General features: G+C 39.2%; 1 protein-coding gene, 1 long non-coding RNA gene, 3 other non-coding genes and 1 pseudogene across 5 annotated transcripts; 3 read left to right on the top strand and 3 right to left on the bottom strand.

Moving 5' to 3' along the window:
* Window positions 1-1194: 1194 nt before the first annotated feature.
* On the bottom strand, window positions 1195-7984 carry LOC134314699 (eukaryotic translation initiation factor 4 gamma 1-like; annotated as a pseudogene).
* Window positions 7985-13360: 5376 nt separating this feature from the next.
* Window positions 13361-13432, top strand: trnaw-cca (transfer RNA tryptophan (anticodon CCA)). Its single transcript has one exon. It is a non-coding gene; the product is annotated as a tRNA-Trp (tRNA).
* Window positions 13433-17635: 4203 nt separating this feature from the next.
* trnaw-cca (transfer RNA tryptophan (anticodon CCA)) lies at window positions 17636-17707 on the bottom strand. The gene has a single exon. It is a non-coding gene; the product is annotated as a tRNA-Trp (tRNA).
* A 977-nt stretch (window positions 17708-18684) lies between these two features.
* Window positions 18685-18756, bottom strand: trnaw-cca (transfer RNA tryptophan (anticodon CCA)). The gene has a single exon. It is a non-coding gene; the product is annotated as a tRNA-Trp (tRNA).
* A 1732-nt stretch (window positions 18757-20488) lies between these two features.
* On the top strand, window positions 20489-21010 carry LOC134314217 (uncharacterized). The gene is made up of 3 exons (XR_010012352.1): window positions 20489-20548; window positions 20778-20855; window positions 20943-21010. It is a non-coding gene; the product is annotated as an uncharacterized LOC134314217 (long non-coding RNA).
* A 437-nt stretch (window positions 21011-21447) lies between these two features.
* On the top strand, window positions 21448-26794 carry LOC134314698 (eukaryotic translation initiation factor 4 gamma 1-like). The gene is made up of 18 exons (XM_062995389.1): window positions 21448-21607; window positions 21703-21836; window positions 22154-22292; window positions 22452-22585; window positions 22703-22829; window positions 22930-23063; window positions 23203-23310; window positions 23439-23804; window positions 23888-24031; window positions 24189-24431; window positions 24515-24619; window positions 24775-25008; window positions 25119-25314; window positions 25459-25580; window positions 25730-25902; window positions 26098-26223; window positions 26415-26496; window positions 26603-26794. The coding sequence occupies exons 1-18, from the start codon at window positions 21448-21450 to the stop codon at window positions 26723-26725; spliced, it is 2850 nt and encodes a 949-aa protein (XP_062851459.1). The 3' UTR covers window positions 26726-26794.
* Window positions 26795-27259: the final 465 nt, after the last annotated feature.

The raw sequence follows: 27259 nt of genomic DNA, 5'->3' as shown, positions 1-27259 counted from the left end.
ATGTAATTATTGCCTTTATCTCCATTAAAGCCGCCGCTTCTCAGGGAGACACCAATTATTTTATAGCTGTCAAAACACATTTCACTTGCCAGATCTCCAATTTCACGCTCTCTCTTCCCCTGATTGTTGAATTAAACATGGGTTAAACCAGAGTGACCAAACGCACAGATCTGGTTTATGCTACGCTACATCATGAACTTTATAAATGACTTGAATTTAAGTGATTATTTGTGACAGCTGGTCTAGTCGAACAATATGTGGGCGTCTTATTTACACGAATGATTGTTTCCACTGATTTTTAGGAAACTAAAGTAAATGAGAACCTCGTGGTGGAACGGTAGCGTGTCGGACTCTAAATCAGAAGGCTGTGTGTTGAAATCACAGGGGGTCAGAGTTAGATTTATCACAAAGTTAACACATTTCTTTACCCTATTAATTTTTAATTGCTTTTTTGAAGTCTTGGCAGTAAAACACAAGTTCAATTAAGTTACATACGCAAACAGCACTGTACCAAGATGCTTTGCAAATCAACAATCAGGATTTGTTTCTTCTACCTGTGAATTCATTTACATTTTCGTCATTTAGCGGACACTTTTATCCAAAGCGACTTACAGCACTGTGACAGTATTTTGTCTAAGCAATAGAGGGTTAAGGGCCTTGCTCAAGGGCCCAACAGGGGCAACCTGGCAGTAGCAGGGCTTGAACCAGTGACCTTTCAACTACTAGTCCAGCACCTTAACCACTAGGCTACGACTGCTTCTTATTCATGGAGGCTGATAGACATAGACAACATTTTACATCATCATACGCGCGCTCCCGAAAAGGAGGCTGGTGAAAATCCTAGATGCCTTGATATGCTCCCTACTCTATTTCCTCAGCTGCTCCCATTAGGGGTTGCCGGCAGATCGTGATCCGCATTATTGATTTGGCACAGTTTGTACGCCGGATGCCCTTCCTGACACGACCCTCCCTATTTATCCGGGCTTTTATACTATTATCCTCTAGGCCACCCAATGAGGATGGGTCCTGTTGAAGCTGGTCTCTCAAGGTTTTTCCTTGTAATCTTAAGATAATTATTCCTACTCTTGCCCTCAGCTTGTTCATCAGGGTTTTTTGTATTTTAGTTCCATCATCTCCCATGAGCATAAGAAATTAATCTGAAAAGGTAAAACGTGACACATCTGAGTCTGAGCAGCTTTATTTGATTTTATTTATTGCTTTTACATTGTCCGGTTCCAGTTGGTGTTACATGGTGGTCCATTCTGGGGGCAGCTGTTCCATCACAGACTTCACATTTTCACCTTCAGATAGAAAGTCCTTCCAGCTGAGTCCTGCTTCATCCCACGATCGTCGGGCTTGTTTACAGCTCTGCATAGACACAACACAAAGTTTGGATTACTGTGTTTTGTGTATGTGTACTGTGGGTGTTTATACTAGGTACTGATTGTAATTTTTACCATTAGCAGCACTTACCATTTTCTTACTCAGCTGGTTGATGATCTGCACCAGCAGCGTAGCAGCTTTCTCCATAATCAGAAGTGGCTTAGCCAGTTCTCTACAGAAGCAACATCAACCAATCAGATCAACAGAGAATTACAGATTAATGGTGAATTCTAATAGAGGAATGCAGTACGGTTTATTACATTATTAACATTCACTAACATTACTTAACTGTTACTGAGCATGTCAATGACTTTAGCTACTTTTGAATCATTAAATAAGTTATAATTTAAAGTTAAATGAAACCTGAAGAGCCGAGCCATCGGAATTCCTTCATCCTGCAGCACTGGTGTGATTGTTTCTGCGAGGTAGAGCCAAATATGAGAAATATCAACCTCAATGTCTTCAGCTACCTCCAGAATTTCCTGGAACCTGAGCAAAACACACACACACACACACACATCTATAGTGATACATGTACAAACTGCAGTTTCATAATGATCATAATTAAAGTAGTAGTAGCAGTAGTGGAAGTAGTAATAACAATGTTATTACTCTGCTATTACTACTCTATTACTACTACTGTTATTATTATTATTATTATTAGCTGTGTGATTCTGAGTAACGTCACTCACCCTTTGAACTACTGCTCAGCTGGTAAAATTCGATCTCTGATTAGTTGGTATAGCAGGAGACCCAGACGTCCTCGCTCAGTGGCGCTGCGCTCAAGTGTCGTCTCTACACCAATCCGTACGAACATGAAGAGCAGAGACGCGCTGTTCATCTCCTGCACACACTGCAGCGCCTCCTACAGGAACACAAAACACACACAGAGCAACCAGATGACCTTATCAACAAGTTCATGGTCAGATCTATTCCTCCATCTAATGTTATTTTAATGGACAGCTTGTAAAACTTCTATACTACAGATGTTATGTGGCGTGCAGGTGATTTTACCTTCAGGTCATGAATGTGCAGATATTCCTCAATAATAGCCGCTGATTTCTTCTCCAGCTGCTCTTTACTCAGATTGGCTTTGGCAGGAGTGGGTGGTGCTGGAGTCCATTCACGCTTCACTACTGAAATAAAGAAACGTACAGAGTCGTTACAGAACTGCATTAATGATCGTTTATCTATGTCGGTTTGTGTTAGTTCATGTCTGTGCTGTTCAGGTAAAATTTAAACGTATTTATAAATATTTCAGGTGAAACGTTTATACTCACCTGCTCTCTCTGTGCTGTCTTTTCTAATCTCTACTTTGTTGGAGACACATTGTACGTCTCTATTACCTGACTGGTTCTTTCTCTTCCCAATGAAGTGGGTGTGTGACCTGACGTCTCCGGACCTTCTGGTGTTGGTCCAACTTCTCTGAAAGTCCTTTTGTCCGGAGGTCATGACCACATTGTTAAAGGCACAAGGCTGTTTGAGGAAAATCCACAACAAAAATTATAGTTGTTTTTCTTAACTAAAAAATACGAGTCCTTGGTGGTTTATTAGTAATAATGGAGGTGTTTGCTTCTTCTTCATACTTTGGGGATTTTGCCTCGGTGAGATCCATCATTGGGTGGTTTTCTGGTGTACACAGGCTTTGTGTTCCAGCTTTTATTCTCAGTCTGTCCTTTACTTTGTTGAGCTGGTTCTTCTCTTAAAAGCAGCTTGTGCTGGACTTTAAGCTGCTCCCTGTTCTTCTCTAATTCTGCTTCTTTATGCACCTCCTCGATCGTTTTGGGGCCCTTATCGACCCTCCTGGGAATCCAGTTGTTCTATTGTTAAAAAAATAAAGCAGAAATATATAAGATGAAGTAAAAGAGTAAAAACTTAAAGCACAAGTGTGCATGGATACATCCAAATTCTCATATAAAACTAACAGGAACTGAAGACTGGGTTATGAATGTGAGTAATGAATGTGAGTATTTACCTTTCTGAGGTCCAAAACATCCAGGATCATAAAACGAATCCTTGAAGAGGTTCTTCTATCCTTAATGACTGTTCCCAACTGATTGAAGTAGTAGTCCAGCAGGTTCTACACAAATAAAGACAGAACATAATGAAATGTTTAGAGATCTACTTTATCCTACAGAACACAAAGGTTATTCTGGTCCCTACCTTTCCATTGTCCAGGTCCAGGTCCTTTCCAGCTGTTGACAACAGTTTGCAGAGGGACTCTAAGCTCTCCTCATTGTTGTTGTTGTTCTCCAGCAGCTTCATGAGGCATTCGTGGATGAACTGGTCCGTGAGCATCTTCTGCTTATAAAGTTCCCCCATGAATTTGATGTTTCCGAGGGAACAGAGGCGAGCTTTGATCTTAATCTCCTCCAGCTCTTCTTTTAATAACTGCTGCTCGTTCTCCTACAGTCAACATCAGTGTTTAGTTCTTCTGCTCAAACTGAACTATTCTGGTACAGTTTAGATGTTGATGAGGTGAGAAATGTTGTACAATTGTGATTAAATATCGTTAAGCTGATGAAGCTTGATGTGTTCATGAATGAGATGATGAATGTTGCACCTCTTTAGCTTCATCCAGCTCTGTCAGCTTCTTCTGGAGGAGCTGGTTATCCTTCTCCTTCTCGAACTCCTCCTGACAGTGACCCACCAGCAGATTGATGAAGTTCACTGTGGATCCTGAATCCTCTGATGTGGGCACTTTAAGCTGGACATGATCAAGTTCAAGGAACTACGTTTAATTTGTACAACATCTAATGTAGTTTTTATGCATTATGAGATCCTACTTACTTCCATCAGGTCGCTGCACAGTTTGGCGTAGACAGTGGAGAAGTTGGGCTCAGCAACTGCTTTTTTAAAGATGAGCTCGATCACACCTTTGAGACGCTCCTCTGTGTTGATGGGGAGCTCGGTGAGTTGTTTCATCAGCTGCTGAAATTTCTCTGGTGTCATTTTGTTCAGGATGCTGCACACTTTATGAAACAACTCCTGAGTCTCAGTCGCCTTCGGATCTTTTACTTCGCTGCAGCTCTTTTTTATTGCCGGCTTCCAAGGTTTCTCAGCCTTGTTAAGCTGCACGTCATCGTTCAGAGAGATGTTGATGACTTTGTGCTGCTCTTTATGTTGGTCTTTCTGAGAATTTTGCATCCTGGGTGGCTAGAGGAGTAAAAACAAACCAACAAGGTTCATGATTAAAGGTAATTTATTATATGAGAAGAATATATGACTGAAGAATTGACTGAAGATATATATATATATATATATGACTGAAGAATTAAAATGATGTTAAAATGAATATTTGATGGTTATATGTGTGACCTACCAGTTCTCGTTCACCTTCTTTTTTCTGACTGTCTGGGTTTTTTATCAGGGGTTTGAAACTCTTTCTGGAAATCATCTGGTCCCTTAAGGTCAACTGCTCCATCAGTGGCTAAAGAGGATTAAGAAAGAGATGAATCATGGGAGGTCATGCTCTTAACCACTGCAGTTTTTCATGCCTGTGTTTCACATTGTGAATCTTATTGTGCAGATCTAGAGAGATGAAATCATACAGTGTGTGATATTTCTACCTTGTCCAGTACAACGTCCTTGATGTCCAGCATGACTTTGGGCCTCTGCAGACTTGCACTGGTCATCTGTAAGTTTAATAGAAACTCCCGGTCATATCTGATCTTCTGGGGGAGATTATTGGCTCCAGGGTGCTCTGAGAAAAATATTAAATATAGAGATACTAATAATCCACAACCTCAAACACACAATTATCCACTATTTATTTTCTTCTTTGGCTTCAACAGTCTTACTGGAAATGTTCTCCATGTCCATTTTCTTCTCCTTGGCATCAACAGGCTCAGAAAGGGTTTCCATGTTATCAAATGAGGGTTTGAACTCCTTCATCTGGTCCCTCAGGAACAAGTGCTGCAGCAGGGGCTAAAGACAATAAATTACACCCAATATTACTGTTCATGTCTCTACAGGATACATTTGTATTGTAATATTGTTTATTTAGAAGAATAAAGTCATAAAGTAATGTTTTAATGTTTCTACCTTGTCCAGTACAACTTCAGGAACGTGCTGCTGGACTTTGGGTCTCTGCAGACTTAACTGGTTCAGCTGCAAGTCCAGCAGAAAGTCACGGCTATATTTCTTCCTCTGCTGCTGTTTCTTTTGTTCACAGTGGTCTGAAAAATGAATGAAGGATTAAATATAGAAAATTAGAGACTTAAATATCATCAAATTTAATAAAAGAAAGAAGAAGCAGCAAAAAAAAATGCAAGATTTATGGTCGTCCCCTCACATTTAAAAGTGTCGTATTGATATTTCTCTTTCACAGCCGACTTACCAGACTTCAGGGCGATGTTCTCCTCATTGATCTTTTCCTCCTGGACATTAACGGGCTCAGGAACGGTGCTGTCCAGGTTAGTAACTGAGGGTTTGGACTCCTTCATCTGGTCCCTCAGGTACAAGTGCTGTAGCAGCGGCTAAAGAGAACAAAACAAGATCAAATCTGGAAACGTCGAGCTTTTAACCACAGCAGATTTATATCAGAATATTAGTTACAAATTATTATACAGTGAATATACATAGAATAAAACTGTATACACTATATTGACAAAAGTATTGGGACACCCTTTCTAATTATTCAGTTCATGTGTTTCAGCCACACCAATTGCTTACAAGTGTAATAAATCAATTATATAAGGGAAGGCCCTTTCCTAGTCCAGCACGACTGTGTCCCTTACTTATAATCATTACATTATTTAGAAGAATAAAATCATAAAGTGATGTTTTAATGTTTCTACCTTGTCCAGTACAACTTCAGGAACGTGCTGCTGGACTTTGGGTCTCTGCAGACTTAACTGGCTCTGCTGAAAGTCCAGCAGAAAGTCACGGCTATATTTCTTTCTCTGCTGCTGTTTCTTTTGATCATGGTTGTCTGAAAAATAAATGAAGGACCAGAAACCTTTTCACATCTAGATCATTAAAATGTTTTACCATGTTTATACTGATATTTCTGATTTTCAGGCTTACCCTCGTCAGGCTTGATCTTCTCCAGACGTTCTTCAGCTTCTTGGACATCATCATCACGTCTGGAAACGCCTTCGTCTGATCCTGTGTTCTCAGTGGGAGCTGCGGGATCTTCAACACTCTCTAATGCTCCTCCTGAGACTGTAATAGAACAGAACGTCATTTTAGTGACTGATTTTAACATGTGAAATTATAAGAAAAGTTTGAGATTGAGATTTGAAATAGGAGTTTATTTACTGAGCACAGCAGCAGGTTTTACATGATCACTGTTAGTCTGGACTACTGCATCTACAGACTGATGAAAGAAAAGAACATGTGTTTCCTTTCTCTTACTGCATGATTATTTTATTATAATAATACAATTATCACTGATTTTAGGACTTTATATTCAATAAAATATTTGCATCACAAATGTTTGTTGGCACAACCTGTTATAATAAAATAGTTAATAAACACGGCGTTTATTTCTTTTCTGCATCAACACATCACGAGTAAACACATGAGCTTTAGTTAGATGTCAGTTTTAAATATTCCTGCAAACCACGAGTGCTCATCTTACATGAGGTGACGTTCCTGTAGGTGTGGTCAATCTTTCAGACATGATCGCTTTGATGATGTCCCGTCCTCCCTGTGTGGGGTCTTTTATTATAATCTGTAGGAAGATTAAGGTTAAGTGATTGTGTGAAATGATATAAAATAAACTTTAAATGAATTTTATATGTATATAAAATGAACTAGCAGTGATCTTACCTGAGATGTGGTCCATCTTCCGGTCATGATCTCTTTGGTGATGTCCCGTCCTCCCTGTGTGGGGTCTTTTATTGTGATCTGTTGAGAAATAAAGTTGAAGAGCTTCATTGAGATTCGTCGGTACTAACAAAAGCTACAGCGGAATTAAAGTAATATATGATTATTATAAGCTAAATAAATACGAGTACATTTTAAATAGTGACATTGAGTGTACGTGTAAAACTTGTATTGCATATTTATTATCTGAATCATGCTAGTTCACTTTTATAAGTACATTTATTACCTGTTTACGCTCCTTTCTGATCAGAGGAGCTGTAAACAGTTGCTCACGGACGGGGTTCATCCTCACAGCCAGACTGGACACTGAAGGCCGAACATGAGACGGATAAAATGCTTCAGCTGATAGAATAAAAAACATAAATTATTATTGTTAATTGCAGTTCAAATGTTGTTAATCTATTTCTGATGAGTAACTTCTGTCATTTAATATTCCTTACTGTACACAGCACCATAGTCAGCAATTCTTCCAGTGGTTAAACCAGCAGGTGGGCAGGTCACTGGATTCTGCTGCTGCCACTGGGGGATGAATGGACAGCAGGACTGTAATACAGAGAAATGAAAGTTTAATTAAGAAAGATTCACTTTTATTGCTGAGTGGAGTTAAACTATAATACACCCGTCTCTACAGTTCAAATACTGACTTAATATCTGATTTAATTCATTAATTTTATTCAAACAGGACTGTAGTGATCACCTGTCCACATGGAATGAAGTACTTGAAGCCCTCAGAGAAAGAAGGGAGATAAATCTGGCGCTGAGGGATCATCGTTGTCCTATAACGCGGGGTTTGGACAAAGGGAGCTGGAATAGTAAGAGGCTGACCAGGGTAATAAAGGTCCGACTAAAGATGAAGAAATAAAAATAACACTTTTACAGCTCAGATTTATCAGAACACGTCTGATGTCTGATAAAAGTTAATAACAACTCAATTAATGAGAGCAAAATGGCATGTAGTGTAGAAATACCGTTAAGGTCTAAGTGTTACCTATAATTAATAACTGATCATTAAGCCAAATATAAACCAGTTTCCCACATAATCATACCATGGATAGGAAACCAGTCCATTACAGGGCTTCTGCCATCCCTCCCAGACATTAAACCCAGGTCCTTCCTGCTGTGACGTGACAGCGCTACCCACTGTGCCATCTTACCACCCCAGAATGTAATTAAACTATTAAAATTATTTATTTATCAAGGATCAGTGTGTAAGTCTTGTTTTTATTATGTTATAATTTGATAAACTTGCTTCTAAGCATGTTGATGCATTTATTAATACCTAGGTAGATCAGATAATGTAATTAATCAAATAAACATGATTTACTTACAGATCAAAATATCACATATAGAATAGAATAGAAATATAATAAATAATATTAAGTCAGGTGTGAGTGTAGAGTCTGATAACTGGTGCACATAGAATGTTCAGGAATGTCATTACATCATAGAACCCCACCTAGTACAGAGGGACCACTACTCCATCACATGCCTTTCAGTTCATTTAGCTCTACCTGTACTGTGTCACATCATTTATAATAGTAGTTTAAATGTAATAAAGTATAAATTATAATGTGGATTTAATATAAACAACATACACAGAAATCAAACTGGATGATACTCCTCTGAATCCCACAGCTTTCAAAGTGTAAATAAAATAACTAAAATGATAAACAGCAGTATTACAGTGGATTCAAAACATTTTTATTATTTAGCAAATTTATTGGGTTGTGATTTTCATTTTGAATAGAAATAATTCGCTTTTAACTAAACAATCTACACTTAATGAATGATAATGATGAAGTGTAAACATGTTTCTGGAATTTGTTTAAAAAATGCATGTTCAAATTATGCTGGGGTCAACCTTTCTACATCCTACATCCTTCCTAATGCAAACAGATCTGTCCCAAAGAGTTTCCTTTGCAAACCAACTCTAACAAAGACCAATCGCCTTAAGTAACTACTAAAGAGACAGAACTCATGCCGAACAGGGACTTGAACCCTGGTCCCTCAGATTAAAAGTTGGATGCTTTACTGGCTGAGCTAAAACTTGAAATTAGAGATACTCAGAGTTCTATATTTTTACATATAAATATAAATATAAATGTTTTAGAGGACAAGTTCAATTAAGTTACATGTATAACAAAAAGCCAACTCTCAGGACCTGTTTTTCAACCTATGTTTTTACAAAAACCAATTGCTTCAAGTTACAACTAAAGAGGCAGAACTCACGCCCAAAAAGGGACTTGAACCCCGGACCCTCAGATTAAAAGAATGATACTCTACCAATTGAGCTATCTAGTCTTCTGCAGTCTTGAAATTTGTATTTTAGAGAAGCTCAGAGGTGTATATTATTATGTGGCTCCTTTCTCATGGCTTTTCAGACATCTTGGCACTTTACCAAAGCTCTGAAACTGGCTTTGCCAATCCGCAATGGACAGCAAATGACCTCTTGGCACAACGGTAGCATGTTTGACTCCAGATCAAAAGGTTGTGTTTTTAAATCATGTCAGGGTCAACCTTTGCCTCAGCACAAAGTAAATGTTGTCCTCTTATATGTTTAGTCTTTTATTGCTTTCCCTAAGACTTGACAGTTTAACAAAGCTTTAAAACCGTTTAATTAGGTTACATCCTTTTTAATGCAAACAGCTCTGTACCAAAGAGTTTCCTTTACAAAACAGCTTTCACAAAGACCAATTGCCTCAAGTAACTACTAAAGAGACAGAGCTCACACCCAAACAGGGACTTGAACCCTGGACCATTATATTAAGGGTATGATGTTTTACCGACTGAGCTATCCAGGCTTCTACAGCTCTATAACTATGATTTTAGAGAAGTTCTGTATTATTATTATGTATTAAAACTGACTCAACAAACATTTTAGAGGACAAGTTCAATTAAGTACTATGTATATCTACGCCAACAGCAATTTACCAAGTGGTTTCCTTTGCAAAGCAACGTTTAGGACTCTCAATCTATGTTATCACAAAGACCAACTACCACAAGTAACTACTTAAGAGTCAGAACTTACACCTAAAAAGGGACTTGAACCCTGGACCCTCTGATTAAAAGGCTGATGCTCTACTGACTGAGCTATCCAGACTTCCACAATGCAAAGATTTTACCGTTACAGAAGTTCAGAGTTCTGTATTTTTATGTGGCTCCTTTCTCAAGACTTTTCAGAAGTCTTGGCAGTTTAACAAAGCTTAACAATAATGTGTCTGACTCCAGATCAGAAGGTTGCACGTTCAGATCAAGTTAAGCTCAACCTTTGACCTATCACAAAGTAAATGCTGATCTCTTATGTTTTTAGTTTTTTACTGCTTTTCTTAAGACCTTACACTTCAGCAAAGCTTTTTAACCCGTTGTATTAGGTTGCATCCTTTTTAATGCAAACAGCTCTGTACCAAAGAGTTTCCTTTGCAAACCAACTCTCAAATAGACCAATTATCTCAAGTAACTACTGAAGTGACAGAACTCAAGCCTGAACAGGGACTTGAACCTGTACCCTCAGATTAAAAGTCTGATGCTCTACCGACTGAGCTATCCAGGCTTCCACTGCCCTATAATCTTGAATTTAGAGAAGCTCAGAGTTCTGTATTATGATGTTTTAGCTTTCTCATGGCTTTTTGGACGTCTTTGCAGTTTAGCAAAGCTTTGAAACTGGGGTTGCAAATCAATTCATCAACTACCTGACCTTAAGATTCAAAACTGACTTAATAAACAACAGGACAAGTTCAATTAAGTTACATGTATAACCTCTGCAAACATCTGTACCAAGGAATTTCCATTGCAAACCAACTGTGAGGACTTGTTTTTCAACCTATGTTGTCACAAAGACCAATTGCCTCTGGTGACTACTAAAGAGAAATAATTCACACCCGAACAGGGACTCGAACCCTGTGTTGCTCCTTTCTCAAGGTTTTTCAGAAGTCTTGGCAGTTTTCCAAAGCTTTGAAACTGGGGTTTCCAATCTAAAACTGGCTGCCAAAGGTCTTGTGGCACATTGGTAGTGTGTCTGACTCCAGATCAATAGGTTGTGTGTTCAAATCTTGTTGGGTTCAACCTTTGCCTTGTCACAAAGTAGTAACTGTCCTCTTACGTATTTAGTCTTGTTTTGCTGAAGACTTGACAGCAAGGCTTAACAGCTGTATGAGGTTACATGTTTTTGATGCATACAACTCTGTAACAGGGAGTCTCCTCTGTAACCAAACTCTCACAAAGACCACTTGCTTCAAGCCTGAGCAGGGAATTGAACCCTGGACCCTCAGATTAAAAGTCTGCTGCTCTACCTACTGAGCTATCCAGGCTTCAGGTGCTCTTTCATTGTAAATTTAGAGAAGCCAAGAGTTCTGTATTATGTTTTAGCTTTCTCATGGCTTTTCAGACATCTTGGCGGTTTAGCAAAGCTTTAAAACTGGGGTTGCAAATCAATTATCAACTGCCTGATCTTAAGATTCAACACTGACTTAGAGAACAAGTTCAATTAAGTTACATGTACTGTATAACCTCAGCAAAACACAAACTCTCAGGACTTGTTTTTCAACCTATGTTTTCACAAAGACTAATTGCTTCAAGTGACTACTAAAGAGACAGAGAGCACACCCAAACAGCGACTTGAACCCTGGACCCTCAGATTAAAAGTCTGATGCTCTACCGACTGAGCTATCCTGGCTTCAGCAATACTAAAATATGGATTTTAGTGAAGCTCAGAGGTGTATAATATTTTGTGTCTCTTTTCTCGAGGTTTTCCAGACATCTTAGCAGTTTTCCAAATCTTTGAAACTGGCTTTGCCAATCATCAATGAGCAGCCGAAAACTTCGTAGTGCAACAGTAGCGTGTCTGACTCTAGCTCAGAAGGTTGCCTGTTCAACTCACGTTGTGGGCTTCCTTTGACTTGCCACAAAGTAAACGCTGTCCTCTTATGTGTTTAGTCTTTTATATTCTTAAGACTTAAGAGTTACATGTTTTTAATGCAAACAGCTCTGTACCAAAGAGTTTCTGCAGTGGTCAGTATCTATCAAAAGTGCTTCAAGGAAGGAACAGTGGTAAACTGGAGACAGGGTCATGGGCAGCCAAGGCTCCTTGATGCACGTGGGGAGTGAAGGCTGGCCCATGTGGTCCAATCCAACAGACGAGCTACTGTAGCTCAAACTGCTGAAGATGTTAATGCTGGTTCTGATAGAAAGGTATCAGAATACACAGAGCATCACAGTTTGTTGCGTATGCGGCTGCATAGCCGCAGACCAATCAAGGTGCCCATGCTGACCCCTGTCCACCCCTGAAGGCACCAACAATGTGCATGTGAGCATTGGAACTGGACCTCGGAGCATTGGAAGAAGGCGGCCTGGTCTGATTAATCTTTTCTTTTACATCACGTGGCTGTAACGCCGGGTGCATGTGCGTCGCTTACCTAGGGAACACATGGCACCAGGATGCACTATGGGAAGAAGGCAAGCCGGCGGACACAGTGTGATGCTTTGGGCAATGTTCTGCTGGGAAACCTTGGGTCCTGCCATCCATGTGGATGTTACGTTGACACGTACCACCTACCTAAGCATTGTTACAGACCATGTTCATCCTTTCATGGAGATGGTTTCCCTGATGGCTGTGGCCTCTTTCAGCAGGATGATGCGCCCTGCCACAAAGCAAAAATGCTTCAGGAACGGTTTGAGGAGCACAGCAACGAATTTGAGGTGTTTCAAACTCCCCAGATCGCAATCCAATCGAGTTTCTGTGGGACGTGCTGGACAAACAATGGAGGCCCCACCTCACAACTTACAGGAGTTAAAGGATCTGCTGCTGACATCTTGGTGCCAGATACCACAGCACACCTTCAGGGGTCTAGTGGAGTACATGCCTTGACGGGTCAGGGCTGTTTTGGCAGTAAAAGGAGGGCCAAGACAATATAAGGAAGGTGGTCATAATGTTATGCCTAATCGGTGTATACCTATGCAAACAGCTCTGTAACAAGAGGTTTCCTTTGCAGAGCAACTCTCAGGACTCATTATTCAATCTATGTTGTCACAAAGACCAATTGCTTCAAATGACTACTAAAGAGATAGAACTCACTCCCAAACAGGGACTTGAACCCTGGACCCTCATATTAAAAGTCTGATGCTCGCCAATCAACATTGGGCTACCAAAGACCTCGTGGCGCAATGGTAGCGCGTCTGACTCCAGATCACAAGGCTGCGTGTTCGAATCACGTCTGGGTCAGCCTTTGACTTTTCACACAGTAAATAAGGTTCTCTTTTGTGTTTAGTCTTTTATTGCTTTTTTTAAGACTTGACAGTTTAGCAAAGTTTCAAAACTGTTGAGCTGTTTTATTAGGATTCATGTTTTTTTTATTGCAAACAGCTCTGTACCAAACAGTCTCCTTTGCAAACTCTCACAAAGACTAACTGCCTCAAGTGACAGAGATCACACCCGAACTGGAACCCAGGGACTTGACCGACCCGGAGCTATCCGGGCTTCCAATGTGTTAAGATTTGACTTTAGAAAAGCTCTGTATTATTATACAGTTCTGTATTATTATGTGGCTCCTTTCTCAAGACTTTTCAGACATCTTGGTAGTTTACCAAAGCTTTCAAACTGGTGTTCCCAATAAACGTTTTGGAGGACAAGTTCAATTAAGTTACATGTACACCCAAACAGCACTTTACCAAGGGGTTTCTTTTGTAATCCAACTCTCAGGAATTGATTTTCAACCTATGTTGTCACAAAGACCAAATGCCTCAAGTGACTGTTTGAGGCTCTACCAACTGAGCTACCCAGGCTTCCACATCACTCAAATCTTGATTTTAGAGAAGTTTAGAGTTGTATAATGTGGCTCCTTTCTCATGGCTTTTCAAACATCAACCCATAACCTTCTGATCTGGAGTCAGACACGCTATCGCTGTGCCACAAGGTCTTTGTCTGTCCAACAGGGATTGGCAAAGTCAGTTTTAAAGCTTTGGTAAAGTACACTCTAAAAAATAAAACATTGGGTCAACAAAAAAAATTAAGGCAACGTTTTGCATTAGTCTTTTTGAGTTATGCCAACTTCTCCTAGAATTACGTTGACCCAACACAATATTTAAAATTACACAAACTTAATAACTGTCAACATGAACACATATTTTTAAGTTAGTGTTATTTAAAAATGCTTTTTACTGAATTATGAAAACCTAAAATATTGTGTTGGATCAATGTAATTCTACAAGCAGTTGGCATAACTCAAAAAGACTAATGCAAAATGTTGCCTTGATTTTTTTTGTTGACCCAATGTTTTATTTAATATTCATTTAACTTAAAAGTTTTAATACTAAATAAAACATTGGGTCAACAGAAAAAATCAAGGCAACATTTTGCATTAGTCTTTTTGAGTTATGCCAACTGCTCGTAGAATTACGTTGATCCAACATCCTGTAGCCTAATATCTCTAAACATTATTTTGAATGTTTGTTAGCATTGCACTGAATTTGCTGAATGTAAAACAATTTAAACAATGATACAAGAACAAGGAAACATGAATTATTACCAAAAATCATTTATTACAGAACAATAACAAATCCCATTAGTGGACAACAATAAAAACTATAAAAAAAACTAATTCCACATATCAGTCTGTAAAATCAGTATTTTAAAAATTATATGCATTAAACAAATGAGTAATGTTTATTGTTTAGTTTATTTTTACCTAGAACGCAAACACGTAATAATTAGCTAGCCAACCTTAGTTGTTGGCTACTTTTGCTACACAAACATCGTAAAATAGACTAGACAAAAAATAAGTTTTTAATAGCTCACCAGGGAAATTTTATGTCACTGGAAATATTTTAATCCATGAAAAAGTCAAGTTTTACTCAGTTTATATCACCAAATGGTGTGTTGGTCCATGCCACTCTGAAGAAAAGCTAGCTAGCTAATTTGCATAGCACTCAAACTCTCTCTTTTTCTCGCTCTCTCGCTCTTGTAGTTTGTGCCTGCCGACCTTCAACTGCAAAGCGGGCAAATTATTCAAATCACAAAAGTGAAATCTGTAGATACATAGGTCAAAAAATTGTTTGTAACAGTTAGAATGCTCACCTTGCTTGTGAAAGACTCACTCCACAGTGAAGAAAGCGCGCCTTGAGAACACAGACCGTTTCTGTCCGTGTGGGCGGGGCGAATTCAAACTAATGAGAAAATTAAGTCGTACAGTGTATGTATTTTAAGTTGCTAGAAGCTAAATTTTGTTCTTTATTGTTCAACCCAATATCTTAAGTTCAGGTGATTCATTATAGTGTGTTGAAACAACACTTATAATTTGTGCGTTATCAGAAATCAATAAAATAACAACTCCAAGTAAAAAATTGTGTAATATAATGTAACTTGATTTTTTGTCATACAGCAGTGCATATATTTAAGTACTGGTTAAAGGCCATCTGAATTACTTTTTAGAGTGTACCAAGAAGTCTGAAAAGCTGAGAAATGAGCCACATATACGACTCTGAGCCTCTCTAGAATCCTCCAGATGCCTGAATGGTTCATTAGGTAGAGCATTAAACTTTTAATCTTAGGGTCCAGGGTTCAAGTCTCTGTTTAGGTGAGAGTTCTGTCTCTTTAGTAGTCACTTGAGTTAATTGATAGTTGCTTTGCAAGGGAAACCCCTTGGTACAGAGCTGTTTGCAGAGGTAATACATGTAACTTAATTGAACTTGTCCTCTAAAAAGTTTATTAAGTCAGTTTTGAATCTTAAGGTCAGGCAGTTGATTTGCAACACCAGTTTGAAAGCTTTGGTAAACTGCCAATACGTCTGAAAAGCCATGAGATAGGAGCCACATAATAATACAGAACTCTGAGCTTCTCTACATTCAAAAGTTCCAGATGGCTGGATAGCTCAGTCGGTAGAGCATTAGACTTTTAATCTGGGGGTCGAGGGTTCAAGTCCCTGTTCAGGCTTGAGGCAATTGGTCTTTGTGAGAATTGGGTTGCAAAGGGAAACTCTTTGGTAGAGAGCTGTTTGCATTAGAAACATGTAACTTAATAAAAAAAATTTAAATGCTGCGAAACTGTCAAGTCTTAAGAAAAGCAATAAAAGACTAAACACATAAGAGGACAGCATTTACTTTGTGACAAGTCAAAGGTTGAACCCGATGTGATTTGAACACACATCCTTTTGATGGGGAGGCAGCCATGCTACCGTAGGTCCACAAGGTCTTTGGTTGCCTGTTGATGATTGGCAAAGCAAGTTTCAAAGCTTTGGTAAACTGCCAAGATGTCTGAAATGCCTTGAGAAAGGAGCCACATAATAATATACACCTCAGAGCTTCTCTAAATTCAATATTTGTGGGCAGATGAAGCCTGGATAGCTCATTCAGTAGAACATCAGACTTCTAGTCTGAGGGTCCAGGATTCAAGCCCCTGTTTGGATGCAAGTTGTGTCTCCTTAGTAGTCCCTTGAAGCAACTGGTCTTTGTGACAACAGAAATTGAAAAAAAAGTACTGGTCTGCAAAGGAAACCCCTCGTTACAGTGCTGTTGCATAGATATACAATGATCATGCATAACCCTATGACCACCTTCTTACTATTGTGTTGATCCATCTTTTGCTACCAAAACAGCCCTGACCCTTTGAGACATGGACTCCACTAGACCCCTGAAGGTGTGCTGTGGTATTTAGCATCAAGATGTTAGCAGTAGATCCTTTAACTCCTGTAAGTTGCGAGGTGGGGCCTCCATGGATCAGACTTGTTTGTTCAGCATTCCAGGGAATACTGTTTCCATGAAAGGGTGAACATGGTCTGCAACAATGCTTATGTAGGTGGTACGTGTCAACGTAACATCCACGTGGATGGCAGGACCCCAGGTTTTCCAGCAGAACATTGCCCAAAGCATCACACTGTCTCCGCCGGCTTGCCTTCTTCCCATAGTGCATCCTGGTGCCATGTGTTCGACGCACACGCACCCGACCATCCACATGATGTAAAAGAAAACGTGATTCTCCGTGGTTCAGTTCCAATGCTCATATGCCCATTGTTGGCATCAGCATGGGTACCCTGATTGGTCTGCGGCTATGCAGCCCCATACGCAATGAACTGTGATGCTCTGTGTATTCTGACACCTTTCTATCAGAACCAGCATTAACTTCTTCAGCAGTTTGAGCTACAGTAGCTCGTCTGTTGGATCAGACCACACTGGCCAGCCTTCACTCCCCACGTGCATCAAGGAGCCTTGGCTGCCCATGACCCTGTCTCCAGTTTACCACTGTTCCTTCCTTGAAGCACTTTTGATAGATACTGACCACTGCAGAAACTCTTTGGTACAGAGCTGTTTGCATTAAAAACATGTAACCTAATAAAACAGTTTTAAAACTTTGCTAAACTGTCAAGTCTTTAGAAAAGCAATAAAAGACTAAACACATAAGAGCTCACTATTTACTCTGTGAAAAGTCAAAGTTTGACCTTGACGTGATTTGAACACGCAGCCTTCTGATCTGGAGTTAGACACACTACCATTGCGTCACAAGGTCTTTGGTTAGCCATTGAGGATTGGCAGAGCTAGTTTCAAAGCTTTGATAAACTGCCAAGATGTTTGAAAAGCCATGAGAAAGGACCCACATAATAATATACAACTTTGAGCTCCTCTTAACACAGATAGCTCAGTCGATAGAGCGTTATACTTCTAATCTGCGTATCTAGGGTTCAAGTCCCTGTTCAGGTGTGAGTTCTGTCTTTTTAGCAGTCACTTGAAGCAATTGGTCGTTGTGAAAACATAGGTTGAAAAACAAGTCCTAAGAGTTAGCTGTTTGCAGAGGTTATACATGTAACTTAATTGAACTTGTCCTCTAAATTGTTTGTTGACTCAGTTTTGAATCTTAAGATCAAGAAGTTGATGAATTGATTTGCAACACCAGTTTCAAAGCCTTTGTGAGAGTTGGTCTGCAAAGAAAACTCTTTGTTACAGAGCTGTTTGCATTTAAAAAGAATGTAACCTAATAAAACATGTTTGAAAAACACAAAAGAGGACAGCATTTACTTTGTGACAAGTCAGAGGTTGACTCCAACGTGATTTGCACACGCAACCTTCAGATGTAGAGTCAAACACACTACCAATGAGCCACAAGGTTTTTGACTGCCTCTTTGATAATTGGCAAAGCCAGTTTTAAAGCTTTGGTAAACTGCCACAACGTCTGTAATGCCTTGGGAAAGGAGCCACATAATAATACAGAACTCTGAGCTTCTCTAAATTCATAATTGTAGAGCAGTGGAAGCTCGGATAGCTCAGTCGGTAGAGTGTCAGACTTTTCAGACTGTTCGGGCTCGAAGCAATAAGACTTTATGAGAGTTGGGTTGCAAAGAAAACTCTTTGGTACAGAGCTGTTTGCATTAAAAACATGAAACCTAATAAAACAGTTTTAAAACGTTGCTAAACTGTCAAGTCTTAAGAAAAGCAATAAAAGACTAAACACATAAGAGGACAGCATTTACTTTGTGACAAGTCAAAAGTTGACCTTGACGTGATTTGAACACGCAGCCTTCTGATCTGGAGTCAGACGCGCTACCATTGCACCGCAAGGTCTTTAGTTAGCCTTTGAAGATTGGCAGAGCCAGTTTTTAAAGCTTTGGTAAACTGCCAGGATGTCTGAAAAGCCATGAGAAAGCAGCCGCATAATATTAATACATATAATATTATACACCTCTGAGCTTCTCTAAAATCCTAATTTTAACTTCACAGAAGCCCGGATAGCTCAGTCGGTAGAGCATCAGACTTTTAGTCTGAGGGTCCAGGGTTCAAGTCCCTGGCCAGGCATGAGTTTATCATTTCACTTCTTTTATTTACACTTTATAATCTGTGGGATTCAGAGGAGTATCATCCAGTTTGATTTCTGTGTATGTTGTTCATATTAATTCCACATTATAATTTATACTTTATTACATTTAAACTACTATTATAAATGATAGGACACAGTACAGGTAGAGCTAAATGAACTGAAAGGCATGTGATGGAGTAGTGGTCCCTCTGTACTAGGTGGGGTTCTATGATGTAATGACATTCCTGAACATTCTATGTGCACTAGTTATCAGACTCTACACTCACACCTGACTCATTCAGTATAAGACGTTGTAGTGAGCACATGTATGTTTACCTGTTCCTACGTCTAAAATAATGAACCCTGAGCTGCAAACCAGTGAGGTAACTTCACCCTAATATATTATTTAATATTATTTATTATATTTCCATTCTATTCTATATGTGATATTTTGATCTGTAAGTAAATCATGTTTATTAGATTAATTACATTATCTGATCTATCTAGGTATTAATAAATATAGCGACATGCTTAGAAGCAAGTTTATCAATTTATAACATAATAAAAACAAGATTTACACACTGATCCTTGATAAATAAATAATTGTAATAGTTTAATTACATTCTGGGGTGGTAAGATGACACAGTGGGTAGCGCTGTCACGTCACAGCAGGAAGGACCTGGGTTTAATGTCTGGGAGGGATGGCAGAAGCCCTGTAATGGACTGGTTTCCTATCCATGGTGTGATTATGTGGGAAACTGGTTTATATTTGGCTTAAGGATCAGTTATTAATTATAGGTAACATTTAGACCTTAATGGTGTTTCTACACTACATGCCATTTTGCTCTTATTAATTGAGGTGTTATTAACTTTTATCAGACATCAGACGTGTTCTGATAAATCTGAGCTGTAAAAGTGTTGTTTTTATTTCTTTCTTTTTAGTTGGAACTTTATTACCCTGGTCAGCCTCTCACTATTCCAGCTCCCTTTGTCCAAACCCCCCGTTATAGGACAACGATGATCCCTCAGCGCCAGATTTATCTCCCTTCTTTCTCTGAGGGCTTCAAGTACTTCATTCCATGTGGACAGGTGATCACTACAGTCCTGTTTGACTAAAAATAATGAATTAAATCAGATATTAAGTCAGTATTTGAACTGTAGAGACAGGTGTATTATAGTTTGTCTCCACTCAGTAATAAAAGTGAATCTTTCTTAATTAAACTTTCATTTATCTGTATTACAGTCCTGCTGTCCATTCATCCCCCAGTGGAAGCAGCAGAATCCAGTGACCTGCCCACCTGCTGGTTTAACCACTGGAAGAGTTGCTGACTATGGTGCTGTGTACAGTAAGGAATATTAAATGACAGAAGTTACTCATCAGAAATAGATTAACAACATTTGAACTGCAATTAACAATAATAATTGATGGTTTTTATTCTAACAGCTGAAGCATTTTATCCGTCTCATGTCCGGCCTTCAGTGTCCAGTCTGGCTGTGAGGATGAACCCCGTCCGTCAGCAACTGTTTACAGCTCCTCTGATCAGAAAGGAGCGTAAACAGGTAATAAATGTACTTATAAAAGTGAACTAGCATAATTCAGATATTAAATATGCAATACATGTTTTACATGTACGCTCAATGTGCTTAAAATGTACTCGTATTTATTTAGCTTATAATAATAATATTTTTAATTTTCCTCTCTGAGATCTTCACATTCTTTTAATTCCGCTGTAGCTTTTGTTAGTACCGACGAATCTCAATGAAGCTCTTCAACTTTATTTCTCAACAGATCACAATAAAAGATCCCACACAGGGAGGACGGGACATCACCAAAGAGATCATGACCGGAAGATGGACCACATCTCAGGTAAGATTACTGCTGGTTGATTTTATATACATATAAAGTTCATTTTATGTCATTTTACACAATCACTTAACCTTAATCTTCCTACAGATTATAATAAAAGACCCCACACTGGGAGGACGGGACATCACCAAAGCGATCATGTCTGAAAGATTGACCACACCTACAGGAACGTCACCTCATGTAAGATGAGCACTCGTGGGTTGCAGGAATATTTAAAACTGACATCTAACTAAAGCTCATGTGTTTACTCGTGATGTGTTGATGCAGAAAAGAAATAAACGCCGTGTTTATTAACTATTTTATTATAACAGGTTGTGCCAACAAACATTTGGCCTTGTGATGCAAATATTATATTGAATATAAAGTCCTAAAATCAGTGATAATTGTATTATTATAATAAAATGATCATGCAGTAAGAGAAAGGAAACACATGTTCTTTTCTTTCATCAGTCTGTAAATGCAGTGGTCCAGACTAACAGTGATCATGTAAAACCTGCTGCTGCTGCTGCTGCTGTGCTCAGTAAATAAACTCCTATTTCAAATCTCAATCTCAAACTCTTCTTATAATTTCACGTTAAAATCAGTCACTAAAATGACGTTCTGTTCTATTACAGTCTCAGGAGGAGCATTAGAGAGTGTTGAAGATCCTGCAGCTCCCACTGAGAACACAGGATCAGACGAAGGCGTTTCCAGACGTGATGATGATGTCCAAGAAGCTGAAGAACGTCTGGAGAAGATCAAGCCTGACGAGGGTAAGCCTGAAAATCAGAAATATCAGTATAAACATGGTAAAACATTTTAATGATCTAGATGTGAAAAGGTTTCTGGTCCTTCATTTATTTTTCAGACAACCATGATCAAAAGAAACAGCAGCAGAGAAAGAAATATAGCCGCAACTTTCTGCTGGACTTTCAGCTGAGCCAGTTAAGTCTGCAGAGACCCAAAGTCCAGCAGCACGTTCCTGATGTTGTACTGGACAAGGTAGAATCATTAAAACATCACTTTATGGCTTTATTCTTCTAAATAATGTAATGATTATAAGATGCACAGTCATGCTGGACTAGGAAAGGGCCTTCCCTTATATAATTGATTTATTACACTTGTAAGCAATTGGTGTGGCTGAAACACATGAACTGAATAATTAGAAAGGGTGTCCCAATACTTTTGTCCATATAGTGTATACAGTTTTATTCTATGTATATTCACTGTATAATAATTTGTAACTAATATTCTGACATAAATCTGCTGTGGTTAAAAGCTCGACGTTTCCAGATTTGATCTTGTTTTGTTCTCTTTAGCCGCTGCTACAGCACTTGTACCTGAGGGACCAGATGAAGGAGTCCAAACCCTCAGTTACTAACCTGGACAGCACCGTTCCTGAGCCCGTTAATGTCCAGGAGGAAAAGATCAATGAGGAGAACGTCGCCCTGAAGTCTGGTAAGTCGGCTGTGAAACAGAAATATCAATACGACACTTTTAAATGTGATGGGACGACCATAAATCTTGCATTTTGTTGCTGCTTCTTCTTTCCTTTATTAAATTTGATGATATTTAATTCTCTAATTCTCTATATTTAATCCTTCATTCATTTTTCAGACCACTGTGAACAAAAGAAACAGCAGCAGAGGAAGAAATATAGCCGTGACTTTCTGCTGGACTTGCAGCTGAAACAGTTAAGTCTGCAGAGACCCAAAGTCCAGCAGCACGTTCCTGATGTTGTACTGGACAAGGTAGAACAATTAAAACATGACTTTATGACTTTATTCTTCTAAATAAACAATATTACAATACAAATGTATCCTATAGAGACATGAACAGTAATATTGGGTGTAATTTATTGTCTTTAGCCCCTGCTGCAGCACTTGTTCCTGAGGGACCAGATGAAGGAGTTCAAACCCTCATTTGATAACATGGAAACCCTTTCTGAGTCTGTTGAAGACCAAGAGAAGAAAATGGACACAAAGAACATTTCTAGTAAGACTGTTAAAGCCAAAAAAGAAGAAAATAAATAGTGGCTAATTGTGTATTTGAGGTTGTGGATTATTAATTTCTCTATATTTGATATATTTCTCAGAGCACCCTGGATCCAATAATCTCCCCCAGAAGATCAGATATGATCGGGAGTTTCTATTAAACCTACAGATGACCAGTGCGAGTCTGCAGAAGCCCAAAGTCATGCTGGACATCAAGGACGTTGTACTGGACAAGGTAGAAATATCACACACTGTATGATTTCATCTCTCTAGATCTGTACAATAAGATTCACAATGTGAAACGCAAGCATGAAAAACTGCAGTGGTTAAGAGCATGACCTCCCATGATTCATCTCTTTCTTAATCCTCTTAAGCCACTTATGGAGCAGTTGACATTAAGAGACCAGATGATTTCCAGAAAGAGTTTCAAACCCCTGATAAAAAACCCAGACAGTCAGAAAAAAGAAGGTGAACGAAAACTGGTAGGTCACACATATAACCATCAAATCATTTTAACATCATTTTAATTCTTCAGTCATGCAGATAAAGCTCCTCATATAATAAATTACCTTTAATCATGAACCTTGTTGGTTTGTTTTTACTCCTCTAGCCACCCAGGATGCAAAATTCTCAGAAAGACCAACATAAAGAGCAGCACAAAGTCATTAACATCTCTCTGAACGATGACGTGCAGCTTAACAAGGCTGAGAAACCCTGGAAGCCGGCAATAAAAAAGAGCTGCAGCGAAGTAAAAGATCCGGAGGCGACTGAGACTCAGGAGCTGTTTCATAAAGTGTGCAGCATCCTGAACAAAATGACACCAGAGAAGTTTCAGCAGCTGATGAAACAACTCACTGAGCTCCCCATCAACACAGAGGAGCGTCTCAAAGGTGTGATCGAGCTCATCTTTAAAAAAGCAGTTGCTGAGCCCAACTTCTCCACCGTCTACGCCAAACTGTGCAGCGGCCTGATGGAAGTAAGTAGGATCTCATAATTCATAAAAACTACATTAGATGTTGTACAAATTAAACGTAGTTCCTTGTACTTGATCATGTCCAGCTTAAAGTGCCCACATCAGAGGATTCAGGATCCACAGTGAACTTCATCAATCTGCTGGTGGGTCACTGTCAGGAGGAGTTCGAGAAGGAGAAGGATAACCAGCTCCTCCAGAAGAAGCTGACAGAGCTGGATGAAGCTAAAGAGGTGCAACATTCATCATCTCATTCATGAACACATCAAGCTTCATCAGCTTAACGATATTTAATCACAATTGTACAACATTTCTCACCTCATCAACATCTAAACTGCACCAGAATAGTTCAGTTTGAGCAGAAGAACTAAACACTGATGTTGACTGTAGGAGAACGAGCAGCAGTTATTAAAAGAAGAGCTGGAGGAGATTAAGATCAAAGCTCGCCTCTGTTCCCTCGGAAACATCAAATTCATGGGGGAACTTTATAAGCAGAAGATGCTCACGGACCAGTTCATCCATGAACACATCATGAAGCTGCTGGAGAACAACAACAACAATGAGGAGAGCTTAGAGTCCCTCTGCAAACTATTGTCAACAGCTGGAAAGGACCTGGACCTGGACAATGGAAAGGTAGGGACCAGAATAACCTTTGTGTTCTGTAGGATAAAGTAGATCTCTAAACATTTCATTATGTTCTGTCTTTATTTGTGTAGAACCTGCTGGACTACTACTTCAATCAGTTGGGAACAGTCATTAAGGATAGAAGAACCTCTTCAAGGATTAGTTTTATGATCCTGGATGTTTTGGACCTCAGAAAGGTAAATACTTACATTCATTACTCACATTCATAACCCAGTCTTCAGTTCCTGTTAGTTTTATATGAGAATTTGGATGTATCCATGCACACTTGTGCTTTAAGTTTTTACTCTTTTACTTCATCTTATATATTTCTGCTTTATTTTTTTAACAATAGAACAACTGGATTCCCAGGAGGGTCGATCAGGGCCCCAAAACGATCGAGGAGGTGCATAAAGAAGCAGAATTAGAGAAGAACAGGGAGCAGCTTAAAGTCCAGCACAAGCTGCTTTTAAGAGAAGAACCAGCTCAACAAAGTAAAGGACAGACTGAGAATAAAAGCTGGAACACAAAGCCTGTGTACACCAGAAAACCACCCAATGATGGATCTCACCGAGGCAAAATCCCCAAAGTATGAAGAAGAAGCAAACACCTCCATTATTACTAATTAACCACCAAGGACTTTTATTTTATTACTGAGGAAAAACAACTATTATTTTGTTGTGGATTTTCCTCAAACAGCCTTGTGCCTTTAACAATGTGGTCGTGACCTCCGGACAAAAGGACTTTCAGAGAAGTTGGACCAACACCAGAAGGTCCGGAGATGTCAGGTCACACACCCACTTCAGTGGGAAGAGAAAGAACCAGTCAGGTAATAGAGACGTACAATGTGTCTCCAACAAAGTAGAGATTAGAAAAGACAGCACAGAGAGAGCAGGTGAGTATAAACGTTTCACCAGAAATATTTATAAATACGTTTTAATTTTACCTGAACAGCACAGACATGAACTAACACAAACCGACATAGATAAACGATCATTAATGCAGTTCTGTAACGACTCTGTACGTTTCTTTATTTCAGTAGTGAAGCGTGAATGGACTCCAGCACCACCCACTCCTGCCAAAGCCAATCTGAGTAAAGAGCAGCTGGAGAAGAAATCAGCGGCTATTATTGAGGAATATCTGCACATTCATGACCTGAAGGTAAAATCACCTGCACGCCACATAACATCTGTAGTATAGAAGTTTTACAAGCTGTCCATTAAAATAACATTAGATGGAGGAATAGATCTGACCATGAACTTGTTGATAAGGTCATCTGGTTGCTCTGTGTGTGTTTTGTGTTCCTGTAGGAGGCGCTGCAGTGTGTGCAGGAGATGAACAGCGCGTCTCTGCTCTTCATGTTCGTACGGATTGGTGTAGAGACGACACTTGAGCGCAGCGCCACTGAGCGAGGACGTCTGGGTCTCCTGCTGTACCAACTAGTCAGAGATCGAATTTTACCAGCTGAGCAGTATTTCAAAGGGTGAGTGACGTTACTCAGAATCACACTGCTAATAATAATAGTAGTTGTAATAGAGTAGTAATAGTAGTGTAATGATGTTGTTATTACTGCTTTCACTACTGCTACTACTACCTTAATTATTATTATTATGAAACTACAGTTTGTACATGTATCACTATAGATGTGTGTGTGTGTGTGTGTGTGTGTTTTGCTCAGGTTCCAGGAAATTCTGGAGGTAGCTGAAGACATTGAGGTTGATATTCCTCATATTTGGCTCTACCTCGCAGAAACAATCACACCAGTGCTGCAGGATGAAGGAATTCCGATGGCTCGGCTCTTCAGGTTTCATTTAACTTTAAATTATAACTTATTTAATGATTCAAAAGTATCTAAAGTTATTGACATGCTCAGTAACAGTTAAGTAATGTTAGTGAATGTTAATAATGTAATAAACCGTACTGCATTCCTCTATTAGAATTCACCATTAATCTGTAATTCTCTGTTGATCTGATTGGTTGATGTGGTTTCTGTAGAGAACTGGCTAAGCCACTGGTGATGATGGAGAAAGCTGCTACGCTGCTGGTGCAGATCATCAACCAGCTGAGTAAGAAAATGGTAAGTGCTGCTAATGGTAAAAATTACAATCAGTACTAAGCATAAACACCCACAGTACACATACACAAAAACACAGTAATCTACACCTTGAGTTGTGTCTATGCAGAGCTGTAAACAAGCCCGACGATCGTGTTATGAAGCAGGACTCAGCTGGAAGGACTTTCTACCTGAGGGTGAAAATGTGAAGTCTGTGAAGGAACAGCTGCCTCCAGAATGGACCACCATGTAACACCAACTGGAACCCGGACAATGTAAAAGCAATAAATAAAATAAAATAAAATAAAGCTGCTCAGATTTAGATGTGTCACGTTTTGTGTTATATTCAGGAGGATATTATTGATATGATTCTTTATAAATTAGTGTGTGTGTGTGTGTGTTTGTGTGTGTGTGTGTGTGTTTATAAACCCCAAACTGCCTCCACACAGTTAAAGACTTTTCATTTACATTTACACCATTTAGCAAACCCTTCAATCCAAAATGACTTACAGTACGGTGACAGTATACAATCTAAGCAATTGAGAGTTGCTCAAGGGCCCAACAGTGGCAACATGGCAGTGGTGGGGCTTAAACCTCCAACCTTCTGATTACCACTCCAGTACCTTAATGACTAGGCAACAGTGCCCCATAATTAAACAATGATATGTTAAAATCAATGTTAAATTGATTGAAGGACTGGGTGAAACACTTATACTCAATTAATACAAGAAGTGTCTCCATACTTTTGGCCATGTAGTGATTCTTGGAACATAAGAGTACCAGTATG

This window comes from Trichomycterus rosablanca, chromosome 5, assembly GCF_030014385.1.
Source record: "Trichomycterus rosablanca isolate fTriRos1 chromosome 5, fTriRos1.hap1, whole genome shotgun sequence".
Lineage (NCBI taxonomy): Eukaryota > Metazoa > Chordata > Actinopteri > Siluriformes > Trichomycteridae > Trichomycterus > Trichomycterus rosablanca.
Note: the sequence above shows the minus strand (reverse complement) of the source record. Positions and strands in the feature narration are given on the sequence as shown.